Source organism: Malurus melanocephalus, unplaced genomic scaffold (assembly GCF_030028575.1).
Source record: "Malurus melanocephalus ecotype Western Australia unplaced genomic scaffold, MMel_1.1 scaffold_132, whole genome shotgun sequence".
Taxonomy (NCBI): Eukaryota; Metazoa; Chordata; class Aves; order Passeriformes; family Maluridae; genus Malurus; species Malurus melanocephalus.
This window is the reverse complement of record NW_026623364.1, coordinates 576956-602704: the sequence shown is the minus strand read 5'-3', so window position 1 is coordinate 602704 and position 25749 is coordinate 576956. Positions and strand designations below refer to the sequence as shown.

Genomic DNA, 25749 nt, shown 5'->3' with positions numbered 1-25749 from the left:
GTACATGACAAATTTGGTGGCCTTCTACAGCAAGTTTATGGAATTGGTGGATCAGGGAAAAGGMGCTGATGTAGTCTGCCTGGACTTATGCCAAGCATCTCACACTGTCCCACACAGCATCTTTGTTCCTAAACTGGAGAGACACAGATTTGGTGAATGGATCACTCACTGGATAAGGAGTTGGCTCAAGCAAGATGCCCAGAGATTYTGTGGAAGCCCCATCCCTAGARGTGTTCAAGGCCAGGTTGGATGTGGCATTGAACAACCTGATCTAAGGAAAGATGTCCCTGACCATGGCAGGGAGGTTGGAACAAAATCATAGAATCAYAGAATATCCCGAGTTGGAAGGGACCAATCAGGATGATGGAGTCCAGCTCCTGGCCCTGCACAGGACAGCCCAAGAGTCACACCATGTCCCTGAGAGCGTTGTCCAAATGCTTCTTGAACAGGCTTGGTGCTGTGACCCCTTCCCTGGGGAGCGTGTTCCAGTGCCCAGCCACCCTCTGGGTAAAAAACTTTTTCCTGAAATCCAGCCTAAACCTCCTCCAACTCAGTGACATGCTGTTACCCTGAGTCCTGATCATCTTTAAATTCATCACTGTGAGACCATTTTGGGTTCTCACCAAGCTCTCCTTTGGATCTTCAGGAGTCAGATTCTTGACATGGGGACATAACTGTAAATCTTTAACTCCTTAAAGCCCTGTGCCTTTTCCCAGACTCTCCTGCATTACMAAGGGCCATATTTCCTGAATTAATAGCAAAGAAGCACAAAAATACTACTCAGTAAAATGGGAATGCTTTTATAAGCGTGAAGAAAATCAATTTTGTTGCTTAGAGCTTAGGTGGTTTGTTTCTATGATATTACTTTCTCCATCATCCCCATTTGTCGATGCAATTGTTCACTACTGACAGATGGGCTTTARCAGTGGCTGGTGTTTGAAACAGATGAAATTCATTGCTGTTGCTTAAAAAWTGTGGGGGTTTTGAGAAAGCATTTATTTGTTTAACAAGGAGTTGTTTTGTCTTTTTGTCAGCACTCCAAAGAAACTTGATTTGTTGCCTCACCTGGGAAATGCAGAATCATCTGTGCAATCTGATTTTGTGATGGTGCTTCCTTAACATATGTAAAGTGTGTTTACTTAATTTCTGTCCTTTAAAAGAAGGAACTGTTGGACTGATGAAGCACTGCTTCCTGGTTTTGTGTCTTGTGGCTGCCTTGACATGAAATCTTCAGGTCACATTGGTTGCAGTTCCAGCTTTGATGTGAACTCATTCTCTTCAAGGTTTCTTGGCAAGATGTGACCTTGCAGCCCAGCCTGGTGTTCCATGTGCTCCCTTCTGGTCTGGCTGTCCCATCCTGTAGTAGCAGTTATCCTTGAGCCTGCTGCTGCTCTGTCAGATTTGGCTGAGGGTGGCTATTGACTGAAGGAGCTGAGGGGGCAGGGTTAGGAGGGATGCAGATGGTGTGATTGTGTAAGTCTATTTTCCTATTAAACAAAAGAATACGCTTTTGTTCAGGATCAAACTTGTTCTCATGCATTCATCTCCTGCGTGTTTGTGCAAGAACAATGGYTGGGTTCCCTCCAGCCTTGCCCTTCCCCTCTCGCTGTGCAGCYTGACTGGGGGGAATGGCCTGACCCCCTGTGCATTTGCATCAACCCGGGATGTGTCCAGGACAGCCTTTTGGGGCTTCTCTTCTGCASCAGTCTGTTCAGTTCACTGCAGGGGGAAGGATATCTTCAGCTCTGGTCTGCTGTGTTTGGCCACAGGCATGGTTTGTTTGTCTKACTGGAGTTTTGCAGCACTGCTGGAAGTGTTAAAGTCATCCAGATCCCTTTGGGAACTGCCTCTGGTGGGCTGGGTCAACTGGAACATCAGTGGGTTTGATCCCCACCTACGAACAGTGAGAGCATCTCACAGGTATTGTCTGTACACTGTTGCTTCATCCAAATTGGAATTAAACAAAGAAAGACCTGGATGCAAAAGAAGACAACAAAAGTATCCTGGTCATTCCATAAGCATTGCAAATTTTAAGCTGTCAGTGAATGTCTTTTTATAAATAATACAGAGGTGAAGTCCTAGAATCATCCACTGCAAAATGTACAGACAGGCACGGTGAGAGTGGAACCATCTCTTGTGGAGTCTGGCAAATCTACAGCTGCCTTTTGATGCTGTAGGTGCCCTTGGAGCTGCTGTGGGTGCCCTCGGAGCTGCCTTTTGATGCTGTGGGTGCCCCCGGAGCTGCTGTGGGTGCCCCCGGAGCTGCTGTGGGTGCCCCCGGAGCTGCTGTGGGTGCCCTCGGAGCTGCTCCTAGTGGGTGTTCTCCATCTCCCCATCCTTACCATGATACTGCCCAAGAAAAGCAGTTGCAAACCAAGGCTCCCTCATGATTTACAAAGATTCTCCAAACTTGGGAAACACTGACGCAATCAAAGACTGAAGCTTGAGCTGAGGGGCCAGATTTTCACTACCATGTGTTATTCCAGTTTCTGCAGTTGCAGTGAAGTTCTGGTGAGTGTGTCAAGCCAGAGGAGCTCTCATCTGTCCAATTGTCACTTTCTACCATCTGCAGGCCTTCCCTCGGTCTGCTCAGGGATCATCTCTAGCACATTCCTTGGGATTTGCRACTGGCTAGACTGAGGAATGATGCTTTCCAGGAGTATTTCTCTCATTTATGGCTTTTTAACTTACTTCATTTTAAAGGCCAACTGGCTCCACTACACATTACAGCAAAAGGAACTGCAGTAAAAGAGAGGCAGTGGGAATGTATTCAGCCAAATTTTGAGGCCATCGCTTAATGGATGTTCCGGTTTTGAAATTGAAGCTGTAGAGCTATTGATYCTCTACAAAGCTGTAGAGGTAAAATGTTAAATAAATGTCTAAAAATAAAAGGGTTAGGCTSGTGAAAAGTAGTTATGACTGGTGAGAAATTGCAATATCAAAACTTAATTATTCCTTGGGCTTTAAATCTCACGTGTGACACTATTGGTATTACTTACTTGGTGAAGCATGGTGAGTAGAAATGTAAAATGGCAAATGATCCTGTGAAATGCAAAGTGGAGCTGAAAATGTAATTTTTAATTCAGTGTTAAGACTTTTTTATCTTGTGTTAATTTGTTCTTTTAATATAACCCTGACACTTGAGTATTAGAAACGGTCACATCAGCTGTTTGGGAAAAACAGGAAGGTACTCACTGTGAGAGAAGGGTAGCTGAAGGGTGAAAGATGAATGATTTTGTGCCAGAAGAAAGAGGCAGATGTAAGCAAAAGCTCATGCCTGTGCTGAATTCAGACACGAAGTTCAGCTGTGCCCCTTAGGGCAACTTGAAGTGACTGTGGAAATTTGCTCCATGGTTTGGGCTGCTGCCTAAATAGATCGTTCTGCCTTTGAGCTTTTAATTTTTTTTCCTCTCTCTCTTTCTTTTTTGCCAGAGCAAGTATTTACATAACTGTCTGATATTCCAGATCAGAGGGCTTATCCACCTGAAAATAACCTGGCAAAATAAAACACTAGATTTTTCTCACTTTAGCTTTCTGAGGCAGACCCATTTCAAGGCCATTTGAATGCAGGTGGCTGAATACAAAAAGGAAGAATGACTAGGAGGGGGTGGTAGAAAGGATGTAGCAGCTTGAACATCTGTACCCTTATGGTAATTGGGGGATTGAATGGGTATTCCTGTTAAATACCTTGGAAAGAAAATTACTATTTCCTTTCAGGAACTTTAGAACTGAAATATTGCTGATATCAAGAACACTTGCGTAGTGAAAAAAAAATTTTTGTTGTATTTTGTTACTATATTTGTTTTTCAAATTGTGTTGCTGTGTTCTGACAAGTGATTACGCAGAAAAACTGTTTTCAGAATTKATGTGTTTTCAGTCATCTTTCATGTTTCTTCAGAATAGAAATGTCTGCATCTWCAACCAACTTTCAGTATGAAAGAGGAGAATTCCAGGAACACATACAGAGAGAGGAAGGCATAAAACCAACCCAAAACCTCAAGTGAGCTCAGTTCCAAAGTACAGTAGATGGAAGTATTTAAAAATATACATTCCAACTGTATTCATGGCTACTCAGGATTCTTTCTGCATTCTTCATCATATGACTAAACTGATTCTAAGTYGGGTGGTACAGATGGTGTGGTATTTCAGATTATTCTAATTCCAAGCAGCTAAATGCACAGTCTTTTTTAATAACAAGCTTATCCTGAATTTTGAAACAATTACATTTTTGTACCATTACAAAACAAGTTACTCTTTACGGAGGAATGTCCTTGGGATTTTCAGGATTTGCATTCCTTTCAGGAATCGAAGAAGTCATGACTTACTGCTGCATTGTTCATCCCACATTATTAAATGTCATTTGCTAAGTGTGYATAGAGCATACAGTTTTGTCTGTAGCACAGGATAGCTTAGAAAAGCCAAGCATTTTTGTCTGGTTGCATTGTTACTGCATATTCCCAGTTCGACAAAGGAAGCCAACATTGTTGATTTATTGCCCATTTTGAACAATGTTGGATACCAGGATCTGTAGTTGAATCCAAGCTAGCCAGTCTTTTTAAGGTGCCARAAATGTGTTAAATTCATTGTCACCCTCGAAACAGTGTTGTCATGGTTATGGAGCTGTTTGCACACTGGGAACAAAGTTGCTGGATGTTGGGCCTTGTGCCTTTACATTGTCTGGGTGGGGTAAAAGTCCTTGTCCTTGAACATATCTTTAACAACCCTTTCCATCGATTTGCCCAGCACAGCATATTGAGTGTTTTTCTTCTTCCTGTTCCTTCCTTAGGGACTTTAGGACTGGAGTTACATTCAGAGTGTTCAAACACTGGGGATATCTGTTCTCTTTAGGCATCTGGGGAGCGAACGGTTTTGGTGCCCACAGAGGAGTGGCCTTGGTTCAGAGCCTCCTGCTGCCTCTCTCTTGGCATTCAGGAGTCCCTGCTGGCTGGGGACAGAGCCCATGTTGGCAGGGGAGGTGGCACTGAGGTCTGGCTGCAGAAGGAGAAAAAAGGAATGAGAGCCAATAGCAGAAAGAGTGAGAGCTGCTCTGTAGACATTGGAAATGCTGTTGGGTAGAGGCATATCCTTCCCAGCTTTTTCTGATAGCCAATTTCACTGGTCAGTGTCATTAGCTGGGACTCACCTGCTGCTTCTCACTCTTGGGGTAAGTGTCAATTTAGCAGGATTAACCTGAGGAATGTTAGCATGGTCCTGATGTAGTTAGGAATTGAGTTTATGTGGTGTCATTTCTCATTCAAGTTTACCAAGCTTCCTGCAAGTMTAGTTTGTGATCCAGAGGGAAATACAGCTATGAGTGCTGAAAGCTGACTTTGCAGAAAGCATGTTTCTTTTATCAGAGTTATGTTTTACTGATGCCAGCATGCCAAACCGTTCAAAAATGAACCTGATTAAATTACAGAAAAGTGATGTCCCAACAAGCCTTTCTCATGTAAATATAATTTGTGGTTTATTGTGAATAATTTCCCTAAATATTTCAGCAGTCTGAATCAAGACACTGCTAAGTGACATTGACACACTTTYCCTGTTTGGAGTTGTCTTGTTCCCATACAGTACATTTAGTCTAATCATTGTAGCCTGACAAAACTCGGCAAGAATGGGAAACTGTGAGACAGAAATTATTTAGGTTGCAAAACTAAGTCTTTTCGATCAGAGATTTCCAGGAGCTGATTGTTTTCCACAAAAGATCTTTTATCACGAGATAACTGGTAAAATTTAGTTTTAGTTACTAAACCAGTGCAATGGAGAGGTCATAATAAGCCAGTTTGAAATACTTGATTATTTTTGAACTCCTGTAGTGGTTTGAAATTACTGAAAGAGCAAAGATTTGGGAAAACCTTCAAAGCAAAACTATACAGAGACAATTCATGTTCTTTCTGTTTCTGAATATTCACGTCTGGTGAGARGATTGAGGCAAGGAAATCTAAGTTTCTCTAAGAGATGTAAGATTGCAAAAAGTCACAGCAGTCGAATGACATTGTGCTTTGGCAAGTTTTTATTAACTCGGGAGACGGTAAGAAGGTTTTACTACCAAGTATTTCTGTAAATGGATTGAACAGAAACGAGTCTGGAAGGAATAATCTGTCCCTAACCCCCAGCCTCTGCTATTGCTGTGTGGTGTATCCATCCAGTGCTGCAGGCAGGAAGGAGCTCGAGGTACCTTTTCCAGATGAATTGTCTCTCCCCTTCGCTTTGCGGGCATGTGCTYGGCTTTCCTGGGATCTGCTGCTGTGGGGAGAAGCTGCCTGCAGATCCCCCAGCAGTGGGGCAGGTATGACATTCCTGAGGTTCTGTGCTGGAAGTGTGTGACCTGTGGGAGCAGGGAGGGGATGTTTGATGGTGGAGCCAGGCTGGGCCCTGGTGAGCTGTGTCCAGCAGCTGCTGAAGGAGTGCAGGGCAAAGGGTTGATGTTTCTCTGCTGTTCTGTGCCTCGGCTGGGTCTCTGCCACCTGCTTGGTGTCAAAGGACAGGACACAGGCAAGGACAGGCAGTAATGTGCTGGGCTGTGATACACAGTGCTCCTGTGAGCACCCAAGGGACCCTTTGTGAGCTGCAGGGGGACTTTGTGGGTGAGTAGCACCTTGTGGGGCTCTCATTGCTGCTGCCACGGCTGCTCCTCACATGAAGGCTTCATGTCAGCTGCTACTCAGCTCCAGCAACCAGAGCTGCCTGACTATAAGATTTTTTCACTGTTCTTCCATCATAGTCTATACAAATCTCTTTGGCAAAATATTCCATTATTTGATTATTTTACATGGTAATGTTTGTTTGTGATGAAAGACCTAATATTGTCAGATACAGTTTCAAATCAGAGTGCTTACTGAAGGCATCCCAGAGTGCAGGCATAGTTGTGTGTGTATCAAGGTACTCATAATGATGCATTTTACTCCTCTGAATTACTGAGCTATCTATTAGCAGCCTATTTATGTTACAGTTTGGGGCACATGAGGAAGAATGTCTGTGGCTTGCCAAGTGAGTCAATTCAGTGTTTATAATTTCTTGGGGGTTTGCCAGGTAAACATCTGTGCCAAGTTTAGTTTCTCATGTGATCAGGAAGTGATACAGCAGGATGCACTGAGGACTTCCCTGGTCATCTCCCTTCAGCACCCTGACAGGAATGCGGCAATTGTCTTGTGCTTTAAAGGAGAAAAATTTCGAAGGCATGTAGAGTTAGATTTCAAATAGAAATCACAGAAGTTCCCTTTGAAAGTCTGGCGTTTTCCCTTTTCATTTCCTTTCAAGCTCAAATAATCACCTTTTCAAAAGGAACTACCCAGTCCCTGAGCTTGTGTCCCTCCTATGAAAGTTTGCTGACAACATTTGCTCCTGCTGCTTTCCTGTGTAGGTATTAGTGTCACTATTTAATTTTCTCTGGGATTATTAGTGTGGAATAAAGTACTGAACTTGCTTTKCTGGGCCAGATTGGCATTGTGGCTTTGAGACAGCTCATGAGTGCTTCTGCACTATTGAAAATGGGAAGCATCAGCTTAAATATAATTGCTGTTTAAAGTTCTGGATTCCTATTACATGGTTTGGAAAGGAATAAGGGGGATCATTCAAGTTGATCTCATGTGGAGAGCTCCTGTGAATTGTGAATCTTCCTGCAAATGTGTCAGGAGAGGTCTGGATGTTTATGTATATTTTTTTTTATTTTCAGAGATTAAAACTAGCTGCAACGAGTTGGTTCTTTTACACTGAGGTGTGTGCATATGCCCTTGTGGGAACCAGCCAGCAGAAAATATTTTCATATAGTAACTTAACTGTCACATGGTTTAATTTCTCATATGCATAAAATACATGGTATTTGCCATTGGAAATAGTATAAGGACTTCATTCACTTTTCAAACTTGGTTGGATGGTAAATTTTGCAGAGCTTTTTTTCTAAACTTCTTTTTGTTACCTTTTGTTGTGCGTACATGTTTCTTATCATCTTTCAGAAATTCTCTTTGGAAGGGGACAGTGTGTTTGGAGTAGAAGTTCTTTAAAAGGAAGAACATGGGCTTGACTTACCAAGTGAAATCTTGGATATTTTTTGCAATAACTTTTCTGCCCATCTGTTGTTTGGTATTTTATGACAACCAACTGTCACCTGGGCTCTTCAGCCTCTTGAGAGTGTGGAGATTTTTGCTTCTTGAAACACTTCATCACTCTGTCAGTAAATAAACAGAGTGGGTCTACTCAGCTATATTTGATCATTCTCGGACTTGGCACTGATTTTGCTAGAAGACAGAAGTATGTCTGCTGCTGCAGATACTCTGTTTGATCCCATGTCAATCACCTATTTGGGTTTATAGGACTTGGTTGTCATATTCCTTTAGTACTTTTAGAGCTTCTTGATCTACCTCTGCACTTCACCTGAGCTCTAAAATGTGAATAAATCTAACTTATCCAGGCTGCAGAGAAGCTTTTCCTGCTTTTTTACTGTGTTTGTCTAAGGAAAGAGAGAAGTAATACATTTCAAAATCATGTATTCCCCCTAATGTGTCTTACTGTGTTCCAGTTCAGCTGAATACTGAAATACAGGAACTGTGGATTAGCTTGCTGCCCATTAGCATGAGGAACATCCCCAGTTGCAGTAGCTGCCCTTTAGAAATGTCTGCCAAAGAACTGAAACTGCGGTTCTTCATTTGTCCTTTCATGGCTCCTCTTCCTCATTCCTTCTCTTTTTTTAGCTTCTTTTTTAAAGAAACCCTAAACTTTGATGGATTTTGGTGTTTTTCTCCTTTTATTTAATGCCAGAATAAGTTAAAAAGAAACATTTACATTTTGCAGCCAATTGCAAATTGGCTCAGTTCGTTTTAATGAGGGCAGAGAAGCTGAAGTCTCTGTCACCAGGGCCCAGGGCAGAGCACGTTTTGGAATAAAAGGAGATTCTGACCTAGTGCATGTCTGAGACTGAACCAAAAGCACAAGTGAAAGTGAAGCTGCCGCTGCACATAAAGTTTATCGCTGTTGCTGGGGAACAGCGTCCGCCTGCTTCGGGCCCGCTGCGAACTTGGCCAGACAAAATAGGTGGAAGGGCAGAAGGTGGGGAATGTCTGCATCCTATKCTGAATTGGAGGAAATGACTGTCTGCGCTCCGCGCGCCGGTGGGCTCTGCATCCTGCCGGCAGCCTGCTTAGCGCTGCGCGAGGAGGAGGGAATTGTGGCTCTGCTGTTCAGAATAGTTCCCATGGATGAGAAGAAGCACTTCAAAAATATGCCGTGGGTTTGCTGTTGGCTTTCTTAAACTAACTGGAAACTTTCTGCTTTCTTTCAGGAGCGTTTTTTACTCTGAAAACACTGCTGCTAAAAGGCTCCGAACAGGAGGAGTAAATCCAGTCAGCTTGTCAGGCCACTGGCTCAGCGTAACGGTGCTTTCATGAGGTGACATTGGGCCAAAGTCAACTTTTCTTTCTCCTTTGTAAACCTGCAGCCAAGCAATGGGCCAGAAAATCTCAGGGAGCATAAAGTCTGTGGATGTGAGGGAGCCCCCGTACAGACCGGTGAAACGCGAGCTGCGAGGCCCGGATTTCTGCAAGCCGGCGCGCCTGGACATGCTGTTGGATATGCCCCCTGCCAAGCTGGAGGTCCAGTACAAACACGCTTGGAATAACGAAGATCGCTCTTTAAACATCTTCGTAAAGGAAGACGATAAACTGACTTTCCACAGGCACCCGGTGGCCCAGAGCACGGATTGCATCCGGGGCAAGGTGGGCTACACGCGGGGSCTGCACGTGTGGCAGATCCACTGGCCCACGCGGCAGCGCGGCACTCACGCCGTGGTGGGCGTCTCCACGGCCGACGCGCCGCTGCACTCGGTGGGATACACGTCCTTGGTTGGTAGCAATAGTGAATCCTGGGGCTGGGATCTGGGGCGCAACAAACTCTACCACAACTGTAAAAACCAGCCCGGGGTCACGTACCCMGTCTTTTTGGAACCGGATGAGTCTTTTGTACTCCCAGACTCCTTGCTGGTGGTTTTGGATATGGATGAAGGGACGCTCAGCTTCATGGTTGATGGACAATATCTTGGAGTGGCCTTCAGGGGACTAAAAGGGAAAAAACTTTACCCCATAGTCAGTGCAGTTTGGGGGCATTGTGAAATCACAATGAGATACATCAACGGACTTGACCGTAAGTTTTACCCATTTCTTCATTGCCCTCTCAGCTTTTCTCATGTAGGAGTTTTTCTTTCTGCTTTTGCTGTGGATGGTGYGCTGGGGGGAACAGACTTCAACTGTGAGAAGATTGCACCCCATTTGCCCACAATGAATACATCTCTGTTGTGTCTTGTAATGATGGTATGGACTGTATCAAAATACCTTCCTTTTTGGCAGGCAGAGTGGCAAGAATTCTATGTGCAAAGMAGCTGAACAGGCTGAGAAAAAGATATTGAGAAACTTCCCTGGGTATATTTAACAGTAAAACTCTTGTTTACTGCAGGATATGTTTTAAATCTGTGGTTTCCAAATAGGATTTGTGGATCCTGTAAAAATTTCCTGTAGTAGTGGAAACTCTTACATGGTGTGCATAAACATATTTGAACACAGGCCAGGCAACTTTCTGTAGTTGCCTTTCCAGGACCCTCAGAAGCAGCTGTGGATCCCCAAGAATCTGAAACTCAGGTCAAATACTTCTTTCAGCAGTTTGTCTGAAAGAGAGCTCTGTTCCTTACTTCACTTCAGAAGGTGCTCTCTCAGGTTATTTTCTTCTCCTGAAATCCAGGTTTTTGGATGAAGCGTGAGCTATTTCTGATCTGACAGGGTAMTATCTAATGAAATTTTACATAGTAAGGAGCAGCACATTGCTGTGTGACCTCCCAAGTGGGGGCCCAGCACCAGGTGAGTTGCAGAAGTGGGTCCTGCTCAGTTCTCCATGCCCAGGATTGGGTCTGTGCCCAATTTGCCTGAGCCCAGCTATTCACTGTCAGCTGCTTGGCTGCTGGAAGCTGGGGAATAAAAGGATGGACAAGGTGGTAAGTGAAACTTGGTTCTTGTTTAAAACTGTATTATCTGATGTGTAGTAGGAGTTACAAATATAAATATATAGGAAAAAACAGATCACTGGGCAACATTTTCATATTGTTTTGGGCTCTTTGGATGGAACTTGGTCTTTGAAAATAGAGTAAGAGCAAGTGTTCAATACTTGCTTTTCAATTCAAATTTCTAAAAGCATTTACTATTCTTTTCTGTTAGGATGTAGTGGTCTAAATTTTTTTCTGGCAAAAATTAATTCTCTGCTCATTAACCTTACATCTGACATACCAAGTAGAAATTTAATTAAATAGTTTGACCCTTTTCAAGATTACCTTTTCCTAAACATCTGTAATAAGCTCTGGGGGAAAGACTTTTTATCCACAGAAGCCCTGCAAGTTTTACAGCTAGATGCTAAATGGCAGTTTCCCAAGTGCTTTCATACAAGGGAATATTCAAGGATCTTAAGTATTTTGCAATTACTCAGTCATTGCAGAATGATGTGCTGACGATTTTTTTCTTTTTTTGGATGGTGGGGGAGAGAGACTTTTGCAAACTGAATATTTGTTTGCGAAAGCAGTTTTTATAATACTGTGAATATCTGCCAAACTAAGCAAAGYACAGCTCAGCTTGGTCCACCACGTCCACACAAGGAATTGTTCTGCATTCCTTTTGTAGCTTTCACAGGGCTGCTCAAGGGAGCTCTAGAAAGATGAAAACACAGGAGGAGGATGTGAATGAGTTTGGTAGAAATTAGGAAATAAAGGGGGCTAAGTGGAGAAGGATAGCTGTGGTCTGTGAGATGGCAGAGAGAAAAATTCCCATCCGGTTTCTCGTGGGATAGTTTTGCTGGAAGAGGCAGGATGACTTCCTAAACTATCTCTGAGAAAATCAAAGTTTAAACACATCAACCCTTGGATAAAAGTAAACTTGTGAAATAAACTTTTATATTATAGGCCTGAGCATTAATCTGAGCATGTGAAGAGGAAGTTTAAAGCCACTTTGCCATGGGGCAGTTTGACATCCTGGAATCACATCATTTGTTATCACATGTTCACTGATCCCTTACTGTCCTGCAACAAAAACAGCATTCAAGAAAACAAATGAGCTCGTTTAGCTGGTGCTCCAAGGCAAACACTGTCTCTCTTCTGCTAAAGGTGTTTCTATCCAGCCAGCCCTTGTGCAACAGTGCAAGTTTGTCTCTGCCAATCACCATGTTTGCTCTCATTGCACTTTTGATTGCAGGTTTTTATCGCTGCTTGTTCTTGTGAAAATCGGMGCAAGTATTGTGTTCACAAATTTAAATACATTCGAACATACATGGATATAGGGTGTTGTTATTGTTTGGTTCCTTTCTAACCTTACCAATGATCTCTCTTTTTTWAATTTCCCTAATCTTTTATCCCCCTTCCTCTTTGTTAGCAGTATCTCCTTCTCCTGAGTGCAGCTTTTAGTCGACCTGGCCACAGTAACTTCGCTGGTTTTGCTGTCAGGCAGTGCCTCGTAACTCTCTATTTAGTGATTGATTGTTGCTGCTCAGAATGCAAACCGCAGCTTGTGATGGTTGTTTGTGTGGTGTCCTACAGAGCAAACGGAGACCTCCACGGCAGGGATTTCTAGTGTTTTCAATGCTTGCTGCCTAAATAGAAGACCTCTGAATGCTTTAAAGGCCCGTGTATTTCAGTTGCTTGGCAAAGAGTGAAAGGCTCAGATGACCGCCTTTCATGCAGCTGCAGTGAACTTAAACATAGTCGCAGATGATGCAGACTTCCAAGTGTGTTAATTACTGCCGAGATGGCAGATTCACAGGAGGATAAGGCTGCAGGTCAAAGATCAAGGACCTGTGTGCCCCCTGGACTCTGGATATTGCTCCTAGAATAATGCTGTAATTAAAATCAGTTGTACTTCTTCCAGCTGCATCTGATACCCAGAGTATTCTGCTTCAGAAACTACTTTGAACATCATGTGGAACGTCACAAATCATCATCATAAGACCTTTTTTTGCTTTTTTTTGAGAGGCTTGGAGTTGCAAATGTTTGTCAGGGTTTGGGAWGAAAGGCAGAGGGGCAGAACTGAGAGTGCTCGTAGTAGGTACATTGAGTTCTTCCCAGCACAAGCTCCTTTGATCAAATGCTATCAGTGCATACCACACTGATGTTTGCCCAGTTTCTAAGCTGGACACAATTTTACATCAGCCTTCTGACTCACTGCCTATTGCAATAATTAGAAACTTMAAATAACATAAAAGCGGTAAATGTTACTTTTCAGATCAGGGTATGTGCTTGTTTACAAAAAGCTTGTCTATTTATAYCTGGTGTCTGATGAGGAGTCCTGTATTTAGAGACTGGAACAGAGAAATAGCAAAACACTTCTGTGTAAATGTATATTGCAGATCATGTGTTTAAACAAAGCATTGGGAGGATAATSAATATAGCAATGCTGTGATGGAAAACTTGGTCATTGAGTAGGTAAGCTGAACTCATTGCTGTTCTTGCACTAAACCTCCCACAGCCCTTACTCAATTCTGAAAATAATTGTTRAGCTGAGGAAACTGGAAGCATTTGTCTCTTTGGAAGAGAAGACTTTACTTACAAGTATAATTTATGGAAAACATTTKCAGCCATTTGTATTTTAACCTACAGATCCTTCTTGCAGTATTTGGCCCTCACCAGYGAGGGTCCCTGAGCTCTGTGTCAGCAGTTACTGAGCACTGCCATGCAGCAGATCCTCTGCTTGTAACATCTGTATTTACAGCCCCAAATAAAATAGATTTATTATTCTAAGTAACTTCTTCATGTTTACCTACCATGAAGGAATAAGTGGGCTAAAGATCATCCAAACAGAAATTTTGGCCCCTGTTTTTATGTGGCAGCCCCTGTTTTTGTGTGCCTGCAAGTTGGCTCAGTTCAGGAAGTTGAAGGCAGAAGACCACAGTGTAACCTCTGAAACTCTTTCAGACCTGAGGCTTTGTGTGTGGAGCAGTTTGAAAAAAGTGTGATGCTTCTAAGCTAAAATACYAACTTTGTAGCTATGCACATCTTCTTTCCTCTTTCCTACTGTTCTCTCTGTTAAGTTTATTTTAATTTGCATTGGTCTGTGTTTAACATAGCAGAATTGCTAATTATAGACATACACCCTTCCCCTTGGAGGCCTTTTTGCCATAAAGAAATCTAAGTCAAAATTGTGGCATTAGTAACTGCCAGGAGAAATCCATAATCTCTCATCAGACTCTGGGTTTTCCCCCCAAATGGTTTTCAATTAGAATTTTTAAATGGATTTGGTTTTTTTTGTTTATCTAAACCCATTTTATGCTATTTATATAATACATGACTCTGGAGACTGCAATGGAAATAATGGCCTCTGAAAATYCAGTATTGCTAAACCTTAGAAAGGGTTTTCCCTACAGACATGCAGTCAAAGGATGAAGCCGCAGCAATTAAGCAGGCAATGCTGTGAAGAAGCAATCTTTAACTTTTGAGATAATTTACCAGGAAACAGCATTTTCAGTGCCTGCTTCAGGAATCAGATCGCTATTGTTGGGGGTTTTTTTGTCTTCTGCATTTATCCCCTTTCCCTAGCTTAAATGCGTTTTTTGTCCTTTAATCCTAATTTGTTGACACCTTCTAATTAATTCTCAGCCTTTTCCCAGMAGGTTGAAACCACTGTATTGTCACTAGAAAATGCCACTGTGTTAAGTGGCTTTTCGCCCCAGCCACCCCCAGCCCCTTCTTGGTGGTCTCTGCATTACAGCTCTCTCCCAGATACTCCTCGTTTATTCAGTCCCTGTTTCTTTCTTCCCTTCCTCAATTGAGTTTCTCTTCTGTTACCACACTAAGCAGTAATAAATTCTATCTATCTTTTTTTCCTTGTTCCCAACTTCAGGTAGGTATTTTTGTTACTCCTAACTGTAGAAAATCAGGTGCAGTGTCACTCTTTCAGAGAAGGACATTTTGGATTTAAATGTGATTTTAGCTGTAATGATGAATGGGTTTTGTAATGGTCCATTTGGGTGACAGTTCAGTATTTGTTTCTGTTCTTTGAATAAATTAATTGTAATTATTCAGAAAATCCTCTGATTACCTCAGGTTAATGGTGAATAGTTGCTTGTAAAATTATGTAGCTAGAAAACCCTCTCAAGCTTTTAAACTTGTAACAATAGCCTTGACATGCTTTATATAAGTTTGTCCTGTTAAGCCCYCCAGTGACAGAGCCTCCTCGGACAATCAAAAGCACACATCAACTTTACAGATAGCAGGTTTTTTTGGTTTGCGGTTTTTTGTGTTTTCTTTTCTTGTTGTAATTTGTTTATTAGCCAGGAATGCAGTTATCATTGCCCTGGCACATAAGAAGGTGCTGGAACACTTCATTTCAAGTTCAGTAGTTCCTAAGGCTAAGAACAGGCAGCAGGAGTTCACAGCTGTGTTGTGGTTTCTTCACATCCTGACATACCTGGGCTTTTTTCTTCTCTCTCTGCTTCATAAAAGTGCCATGGCAACTGCCAAATCTACAGTTTTAAGGGGAAAAAAAAGCCTGATAATGTGTTCTGATCATGTTTCCACTCATTTCCCATGTATTCTGTTTTTAAGAAATGAGAGCCTTGAAGAGCAGTGACTACACCTCTGTTCTCAAAATTGAAGTGAATGTTGCAGTCTGAAGTTGCACTATGAATATTGTACTTATTACACTAAAATAGCAGCTTGATAGCCTTTCTTAATTCTTTTATGAATTTGCTTGAGCTGTGATGCTGGAGTTGCTCAGCAATGTGAATTAATTCTCACAGGTTTATATTAGAAGCAGAAATTTGTAAAGGATTTTATTTTTCTATTTGCTCTGTATTGCTTTTGGGGATTGTAGACCATAAATCCAAATTTCAGGGCAGAAAATGATGCTTCAGTCATTCAGTGAAATATTTGTTTCATTGCCAAAAATACATGTGCTTTTTTGACTGTATTCATACACACTTCCTCCTAAGTTACATTTCTCCTTAAGAGAAGACAAACTACTTTGTCTCCCCAGCCATGGAAGTTTCTACTCTTCCCTAATCACAAGCTCTTTCTGCAGATGGCYTTTCTCTTAAATCCAGTGTAGCTGCTCTAGTAGAGAAGCAGTTAAGCAGCCTGATTTCTAGTTTGAACTCAGAGAAAATTCCTCTTTAAAAAAGAGTGTAATGTGGTGAGTTGCAATTCATATACCAGTCTTCATATTGTGGCAAAACCCATATTTTTATGGTAAATTGGCAGGCAGTGAGCCTGAAATGAGCATGCCCAGAGATGCTGCTTTGTTCTGCAGGTGGTTCCACTGAATGCAGTGCTGGTGCTGTATACAGGAGAATGAAGCTGCCCTAGCTGTAACACTGTGAAAATAATGCTGAGGCTGTGAAGCCAAGGACTTGGAAGCTGGCAAATGGCAGAATGGGATTTGCTTTTTTGCTGCTGTAATTCTGAGCTGGGCAGCCCTACCCCACTTTCTCTGAGACAGTCTTTCAGTCTGCTAAAAGGTAGTTAGTCAAAGCTGCAAGTCATCTTTTTGCATCACTTCTCCCTTGACTCTTTTCTCCCCAGTCCTGCATGTCTGTGAGGGGTGTATTTTGAAGGTTCCCCCAAGAGCCAGTGTGGAAAACCCAGAGCATGACAGTCCCCATGTTCTCAGGTTCAGGTTTGTATTGCCCTTTGAAGATAACAGCAGAAAAGCAGGACAGCACTGGATCAAAGCTCCTGCTCATCTGGTTTGATCTGGCAGTAAACCTTCAGTCTTTCACTTTAAACTGTTTTGGGGTGGGACTGATGATCAAATCTGTCTTCAGGTCTGTTATCAAACCTGATTTTTGCTGAAAAACTCCAACACTGGAAGTGTGAGATGGGGCTTTTCAGTCTTCAGCACTGGAACTCAAGGCTGAGGCAGAGGAGATGTTATGTTAGAAGTTACTGACAGAATTGAGCTTCATGTACAAGAACTGAGAGGATGTTTATTAAATGTAAGTTGGTGGTGAAATACAGAAAATAAAATGATGACACTACAAAGATCTTTGTAATTTCCAGTGTAACCTCAGATGAGTTAGAAAATACAGATACAGTTTTGACTATGGTCATGCTTAAGACAACACAAGATTCATTTTCATACATGTGTCAAACTTGAATCATGAGTAACAATATAAGAGTATATCCCTGCCTCTGTGAACATTTCTTTCTGAAAGTAATGAACTTTCAGATGTTGGATGCCTTTGAGCTGAGTTGGCTTTTTTTTCTTTACTTCTTTCTTAAAAAAAAAGAGAAGATTTCTATCAGCTCTGTCTCTGCCAATCTCTTATCACTGGTTGGCCACAAAATTTGTCTTATTCCAGACAAATGAGCAGAGAAAAGTAGGTAACATTAAAAAAGGTTAACTTTTGTTGGAGAGTTGTATTTCTCACAGCAGATATTTTAATTTTTACAGCATGCTGTGTGCCCATTGGAAATGGCAATTCCATTTCTGTACGTGTTGGTTCAGACATGGCATTTAAAGATGTGGTGCTTCTTCTTTTTAATAAAAAGTAACTATAGAGTTAATAATATTCTTGTGTATACCACAAATCTGCATGTCTGTTCACTGTGCCACTGAATAGGCCACAAAGCTTTGAGACAGCATCTTGAAGCTAAAAAAAAATTGCTTCCTTCTCCCTCTGGTTTCAGCAAGCTTGACAGCTATAGTACATTTTAGCAAGACAAAGTGATTAATTTCTTTTAGATCCTGGTGATTTTTCTCATTTCTTGTAGTGTTTACCTTTCATATTTTGGCATTCTTTTACCCACTGAGACTGTTATTGCTCTCAAAAATACATTCCTCTGTCCATCAAAACAAAACTGAATGTGGGGTTACGCTAATGCCCTGTTCATGTGTTCAAGACTGAAATGCTTTATGCTTCTGGAAACACCTCATTTTCAAGTGATTCATATTGTGAAAAATATACTATTTGGAGAGGGCTTTAAAAAAGGYCGTTATAAAGTTAAAATAATTTTAAAGGCTTAGGAATTTGGTTTGTTTAGAAGCTGGTGCTCAAAGCGTGACCCAGCAGCACGTTTGGGGTTTGTGTACTGTCWGCCACAGCTTCTCTTCCAGCCCCACTTTTGGAGCTTTATATTCTTTGCAGTATTAACTGCCACCTTGCTGAATTAGCTCATGCTGTTAAMATTTGGTAATATTTTGACGCTGGTGATGTCAAAGGCTGCCACTTCTCATGAAACARGCGATGCTGGGGTGATTTGGGTTAGGTTGGCGTGGAATGTGTGCCTTGGCYCCTGAAGAAATACCAGTTAATTTCTTGGTTCGTACTGAGTTTCACTGCACTGGAAGGTCTCCTCATCACGGTGTGGACTCACTCTATCTTTGTTGTTTTAACTAAAGCAATTGCTTTAATGTGCTGTGTTGTAGCCGTGACTCCAGCCCYGCTCTGTGCATGCTCACCATATGTGTAAACAATTTGCTGATTTTAGTGGTGTGACCTGCTGGCCTCTGCCTGTATAAACAAATGAAGGCCAAAGTTCAGAGAGATCAGAGGGGAAACTTTAAACATCCTGCAAAATCTGCAGTCCATTAAGTGTACGTTAGTATTTGGTTACATCCAAACCTTTTGTACTTCTGAATAATTTGTTCATGACACATTTGGGAAAGGAGGGATGGCTTCACCTGAGGCTTGGGCTTGCACTGAGAAAGCAGCTTCAGTGGTGTTTTCTTGGCTTGGGAAGGGAGTGCTAGCACATGCTTCACTTTTCATTTAGATTGAGATTTGAAAATTAAAGTTGGTGGGGTATTAGCCAAAGGGCTGTAGTGAGCAAAGGATGAATGGTGTCATGAGAGACCTGTGACCCATAGGCAGCAGAATGAAATGGGTGGTGAGGGAGCAAGAGGTAAAGTGAGAAGTGGCAGCAAGATCTAGGAGGATGTACTTGAAAGGAAGAGACAATGCAGACGGGTCTGGAAAAAGAGTTAAAAAAAAAAGGTGCTGAGGTTTTGACAGAAGGAAGTAAGCCTTGATGTAAGAAGCCAAGTAGCACATGGAAAAGAAAGTTCAGGACTATCCAAACTCCTGAATGACCAAATATCCCTGCTGTACTTTCTGTACTTTCATCACCAGTTTTTCTGGCAGGAGCTCTGATTCTAACTYCCAGCTCTATGATAGGGAGTGAAAATTCACCTGGCTCCTCCTGGTGTTAAGCACAGCCRTGCTGAGCTTTCCTGGCTGCTTCTTGTAACTGCTTGTTTTTGTCAGTCAATCTCAGAGCCTGACAAATGTTCCCTGCATTTTTAGTGTGAGCTTTATAGGAATCACTGTGATGCCMCTGGCATCTCCCAGGAGTTTTTGACTGTCATTTGTGACTTTACAATGGGAGTTTTCCATTTGAATAGAAATTAGTGAACTGTTAATTTTTCTGGATCTGAAAGGCTGAATTAGCCCTGCATATTTTTGAGTGAAATATTTCGAATTTCTGATGGATTTTTATAAGTTTTTCAAATCCTTTTTTCCTCAGTTTTCTGTACTTACTGTAAGTTTAAATCTGTTACTTCTATGTAATAGATCTTGTGTCCTCTAAAATAACCATGTATAACTGATCATCAGGAAGATGTTCCAGGGTTTTATAGTTTCATTTCAAGGATTAAGCAGAAACTAAATTGTCTATGATGCAGATGTTTTCAGAATACTGCATGTAACTTGATGTACCTGAAATACTGGAATTCCAGCCTTGCAGCATCATCCCCAGCAACATTTCTGATATGAAACTCTGATAATGTTTCTAAAATGCAACTCTGATAACTGGGCAGCGTCTGCATGCAGGCAGCAGCTTCCTTAGAATGCGATTTTTTTCCCTAAATCGCTTATCCAGAGGAGTTCCAGGCTTCCTCTGGCCCATTTTTTCCAAACACCTTTAATACATAATGCATAAGCTATAATCCTAAAATGTTAATAAGTTTGTCTTTGAAATAGAGCTGGAACAAACCATGCTGGTTTGGACTTTGCACCAAAGGCAGTGATGCTTTCAGCAGCTTCCCTAAGCACAGAGCAGCAGTTCTGTGCTTGTGCTGCTGCTGTGGCTCTTCATGTGCCAGCTCCTGGCAGGAATTGGCTTTTTGCAGAAAAATGAGCTCAGGGAGGGGTGTCTGCGCACGAGAGGCCTCCCTGGCAGTGTTTGGCTGCTGTCACTAGAGGTTCTCTCTCAGGGGGATGCAGCCCATCCGTCCGTGCTGCTCTTGGAGCAGGAGGAGTCATTACACTGTTGTGGTGGATGGGTTTCTCAGCAACCCCTGGGAAAGTGCTGATCAACAAATCCCACAGCTCCCAGGAACTTCTCATCAGCTGGAACCACCATCTGCTTTCTGTTCCCCAGATTTCTGGGCTGAGAGAAACTTCCTTAAAGTGGAAATACCAAGTAGCATTTTGTTTATGAAATGTGAGCGTAAAAAGCAGGGTCACTTTTACCACGGTACCCTGAATCACTTATTCCCTGTTATTGTGAGTTACTGGAATTTTGGTTTAATAGAAATTCACTCTAAGTCACTTGTTTGCCTTATATGACAACAAACTGTTGCAGTCGGCACCTTAAGTTAWACAGGGAAAARGTTTGCTTTCCTAAGTAGAAAATAAAACATTTTGCAGAATTATTTGTTTTCTCATTGCTGACAATTCCTTGCAATAACAAATGTCATTGTTTGCTGTTTTTCTCTGTTGTATGTGTAGTYACCCATATAAGCAGAATAAGTTGCAGACCCAAGCCCCCATCAATTTTAGCATCTTCTAGGTATTACAGCATCTATCTTGTGTTCTCTCCTCAGTGTACAATTGCCTTTGCAGTGGTAATTTTTAAAAAAGAGATTAGGCTTTTAAACTAGAGCTTTTGGCTAACTCTGCATAATTAGTTTTTGAAGTAATGCATGAAAGGTAGTGTTTGGTTGGAGCTGCTCTTGGGGCAGGTGAGAGTGAAAATTCAGTGTTCTCTCTATTTGGAAAGTTGCTCAGAACTAAGAAAAGAAGAAAACCATTGGTTTCTATAACCAATTACACATGAAATGTAAAAAAAMCTTTGGTTTTCATTCTTTTAGGATTAAGATTTTGAGCCAAAAAGGCAGATGGTAAACCCATTTCCCAATGCTAATCTGACAGTAATATTCTGATCCTCTGTGGAGCTCAGCGATGCTGTKTACTTCTCCAAAATCCCCTGGCTGCTGGGAAATGGTATCTCCTTGTACAAGGAAGTCTTCTCTGTTTTAGAGATGGAGGAGCTTCTCCTTTTAGTGAGCAGGTGGGCAATGCTGTTTCTCTAGTTTCTCTGCAGGGAGTATTATAAAACGTTTGTTTTTCAGGATCTGGGGAAGAAGAATGCTTTGGTGTCCTTCTCTGAGTGGCTGTAAACTGTCTTTTACTCGTTCTTTCCTTTCTTTAATCTTCAAGTGATACTGTCTCTATTGATACAGACTTGAAARATGGGCTGTGTTCAGCTGGTCCTGCCAGTTGTTTTGTAAAAACAGTATTTTAAAATAATCTTTTGAGATAATTTCTCACATTTTATCTCAGAAGAAATAAGGGTAAACCAAGTGAGTCATACAAATGCAGTTGTGCAAAGCTGTCTAGATGTGTCTTGAACAAAACTAAATTTTACTTGATCCCCCCAGTAAACTCTAAAATTCTTGTGGTTTAAAAAAAGGAAAATTTTCTTTGGTTGTCAAGAAGCTTTTGTTTGATGTGGAAAATCGTGATAAAGCTGATTCAGTTGTAGAGCTCTCCTTTAACCTTGCACAATAAGAAGCTGCCAAAGAGATGGATTTTCAGGTGGTAGATGGGGGAGGTACTGACTAAAGGCCCTTCTGTGTCTTCTGGCTGCCAATGTTTAGAAGGAGCTGTTTTGCTTCTCTCTGTCAAAGTTAGTGTCACTCACAGGATTTTTTAGGAACTCTTTGACTTGGTTTGACAGTTTGTTGTTCTGTTCTACCTGGAGTGCAGTAAATGGGTAAGCCCTTTTCACTGAAAGGCTGATGTTCTGTATTATACCACACTTCTAAAGAATGAAGTGTTTTGGATTAAGCAGGATTAGACCTGCAATTTTTCTACATCTTTATCTGWTTTTTAAGTAATCATTTCCACATTTGGCTGCATTATGATTTTACAAATAAGTTTCTGCAGATAGAGCCAAACTATCCATGTCCCAAATGGGCCATCCAAGATGAACTGATTTATACACTTGATATCTGTTTATATCTCATTCTTACCCATTTTAGGGCTTTTCTTGAAATTCTCACAGAACACATTCAGCTATTTTTGGAAAAGTGAAACCAAATCCTTTATTAAACACATTAATTGTGTGGTGCAGCCTGCAGTCTCCAAAGATGTTACCACTCTTTGCCAGGTAATTGTGGCAGGGAATTCAGCACCTCCTGGGGCGCTTCTGCCAGCGCTCTCCAGTGGTTTCCCTCCTCTTGGGGAAAGCAGCAGCCGTAAATGATTTCTGGTTTTAATTAGGCTGGCAACGATGCATGCCCTGAAGTCCATTAAAAGATGCAGTTGTTAAATTTTGTGTCTCTGGAGGCATTTTCTGCCTTGGGAGCTGCAGTGTCCAAGATTTGCTGGTGTGCAGCATCTCCCTTGGCTTGTTCTGCAGTGGTGACTCTGCAGCCTTTTGTATTCTGGCTGCAGAAATTGTCACTATTGCTCCTGTTGACATCTCATACYTACTTGGGCAGTGCTTTTCTATTTGCCTAGGTGTTCCAGTTGAGAAAACACRTATATTTTCAATTATCTAGTCAACATTATGTACAATAGGTTCCTTTACAGAGGGCACCTTGTCTAGTTGTGCTTCCCATTGATCCAGGCTGGAGATGTAGTGTTCAGATAAAGATTAAATTAAAAATTTAACAAGAATTTAGTCTTTTGCTATTAGAAACTCCAATAAAGAGTAGGATGATTAGACAGGTGAATATAGATGATGATTATTTAGTGGGAAAAAGTGTAATGCTTTTTAGYTCTCTGAAGTTGGCAATGCATAAGGGCAGTCCAATAAGTTGTGAAATTTCTGATACTTTAGAGAATCTGATGAAAAAAATCCCTTCTGAGAAACTTGTATGTTGTTAAAGTTGGGCAGTTCTTTTGGGAACCTTTTTAAAAAAACAGTCAATAAAAGATGGAAGCAAATGGTCAGGTTCTAAGTTGGGAGGAGATTTTTAGTAGGATCTCTGCTGGCATCTGTTCTGCTCAGTATGGTAACAATGAACTGGAAAATAAGGTGAGGTAATTCACACACAATCTTTCAAGGTAAAAAAATCTAAACTGGACTTTGAGCAGAGTCCTGCAGTAATTGACAGTGAAGTAGCAGGTGAAGTTTGGTGATGTTATGTGCCCAGTAATGTGTAACAGGATGGGATGAGGAGAGCAAATCTGCCTCTGTGTGGTGTGTGAGGGGTTCTGTACACAAATCAACTGTTGCCATCTGGAAAGAGATCCTGGAGATGCTGTGTATGACATGAAAATATCACTAAGAATGGGATGTTGTGAACTGGGGCAGAGCAGAGAGCCTGCTGATGTTACTGTGGCCAGTTTGAGTCTTGAGTRCTCCTGTTGTCCATACCTGCCCCCCTCTACCCCTTCTCCCCAGACATTGAAACATGTAAATAAATACTAAACTAAATAACTACTAAAAATTAATAGGCTGAATAGGAAGAAAAATATGACTTCTGCACAAGGAAAGAATAAGCCTGAATCTGATCAATAGTCACCCTAGATCTGTATCCAGTCCTCAACAGCAACTAAGGGACAGTGTGGCTGGCTAAGGGACACTGTGGGAACTGGRTGAGCTTAGAGCAATCCCTTTCTTTCCCTGATTCCTCAGCAGCTTTATTTCATCTGGGTGATCCCTTCGCCTCTAATCATCTGGATTTCATACTTAGCCAGATGTATATGTGTTTAGTAACCTTTAATAGTTAGTTTCCTAAACTTTCTGGTCTCCTTTTGTGGAGCTGTGTAAGCTTTTTGCACCCAGAGCACGCTGTGGCAGCTTACATATGTGTTATGTGACAAAACACCTCTCTTGGTTTGTTTTGGCTTAACCCTTCAGCCTGAAAAAGAAATAACTGGAGAATATTAAAAAAAAGTCTGTGCATTCATAAATGGCACAGAAAAAGTGRCTGTGGAAGGTTCTGTGTCAAAATCTGATGACTGAGGTGTTCCAGTGAAATACCAGGTGCCTTATTTAAAAAAAAAAAATACATTAAAAAAAAATCCTATAAATTATTGCAAAAAATCAAAAGTATAAATGGGCTTGAAAAGGGATGAAATATATTCATAAAGTATCTAGTGATATTGGTTGAACGTGGCAGTCCAGTCACATCCTTCAGCTTTGGAAATGTCATAAAATGAAAAACAGAATAGCACCAGGCAAGCTCTCATAAAATTATCTGCTCATAAAAAAAAGCTGAAATTTTATATGGTGCTTCCTTGTGTATTAAAATAAATACAGGATTTAACTGTATGTTTTTTAAAACGCCAAAAGGTAACAGAAGTGAATCTGTGATACGCACATTCTGTGATCTCTGACAGGACAGACAGGATAACTTGATATTTAGTAAAATGTCAAGTATTTCTGAAGAGCACTAAAGCTGCTACAGGAATTGCAGCAGGGATTACAGGTTTGTCTGGTCATGTAAGGTGAATTTCATTTCCACTTCACCTCTATGAATAAGATGAAAATAAAATATGGAAATACTGCTGCTAGAATTATTTGATATTCTGCTTCTCACATGTGTTTTCCATTACCAAGTAAATGCTTAAAATAGTTCCAGGAGACTGAAAACAAGTTTTTGTCAGACACAGTTTATAAAATAGTTTCAACCACTTAAAATGGAAACAGCTTAAAATGGATTATTATAGGTAAGCCTAAAAACTGCCCTCAATAAAGATTAGACCATGGCAGAATTCCTGCTGTTGCTTGGTGGTGAAGTTAATTCTGCCTTTTTTCTTGAGCTGAATATGGGCATCTGTTCATATTTCGGTAACCTTAGACCCAAAAGGAAGCTGTGCATGTTGTTTGCAGGTATCCTTATGGCTACTCACCAGCTGCTCATTCAGAACTGGTCATCACAGTCACACTGTAAATGTAAAACCTCCCCTGATGAGGGRAGGCAGCAAATCCTAGACTGAAAGTAGATGCTGCCTAACCTGTGAAGAGGGAAAACGTTCTGTTTAGAATGAAGTACCKTATTAGGCCTGAACTAAAAGTCCAGCTGTTAATTCAAACCCAGCGCCAGCGCTTCAGCGATTTTATAAGAGTTAYGTTGCACTGATCAAATAAGTGGTAAAGTGTCTGAAATAGGAGTTGTATTAAAAAAATTGGGAAAAACTGGTATTGCTAAAATTGCTGATAGGTATCCTCGAAACGGCACACTGTAGTTTTCTCTGAGTTAGAGCAAGTCTGCCCATTCTGGTGTGCTTCCATTGTGTATGTGTGGATTGATTCCTTTTAAGGATGGTGCATTTATATCCTGAACGTTGACTGACATAGCCTGCCCTGCCTTGTTTGTGCTTGCATTGGAGGCTGATATTCCATCAGCCTTAAACATCATTCAATAAATATGGGACAAAAGCTGCTTTTTGCCTCCATCCTTGCAGTGCTGTCACKCCCAAGTGTTGGTGCAAGTTGGCACTCAGTGATTGAGGGTCATAATTGTCGCTGGATCTGAGGGYGGGCACTGAAGCATCAGGACACCCTTCTGCCTGTTAGTGAAGTTGGTGTGACTCTCTTTGGAAATCCTTACCTCCACC

At 41.5% G+C, this 25749-nt stretch overlaps 1 protein-coding gene across 2 annotated transcripts in view; it reads left to right on the top strand.

The window, feature by feature from the left end:
• The window catches only part of SPSB4 (splA/ryanodine receptor domain and SOCS box containing 4), a 79299-nt gene that overhangs the window by 13634 nt on the left and 39916 nt on the right, over positions 1–25749 (top strand). For both annotated transcript variants that reach the window (XM_057370765.1, XM_057370764.1), the window contains exon 2: positions 9278–10134. In XM_057370765.1, coding sequence (XP_057226748.1) covers positions 9441–10134 — 694 coding nt within the window. In that variant the 5' untranslated portion in view covers positions 9278–9440. The remainder of the gene's footprint in view (positions 1–9277; positions 10135–25749) is intronic.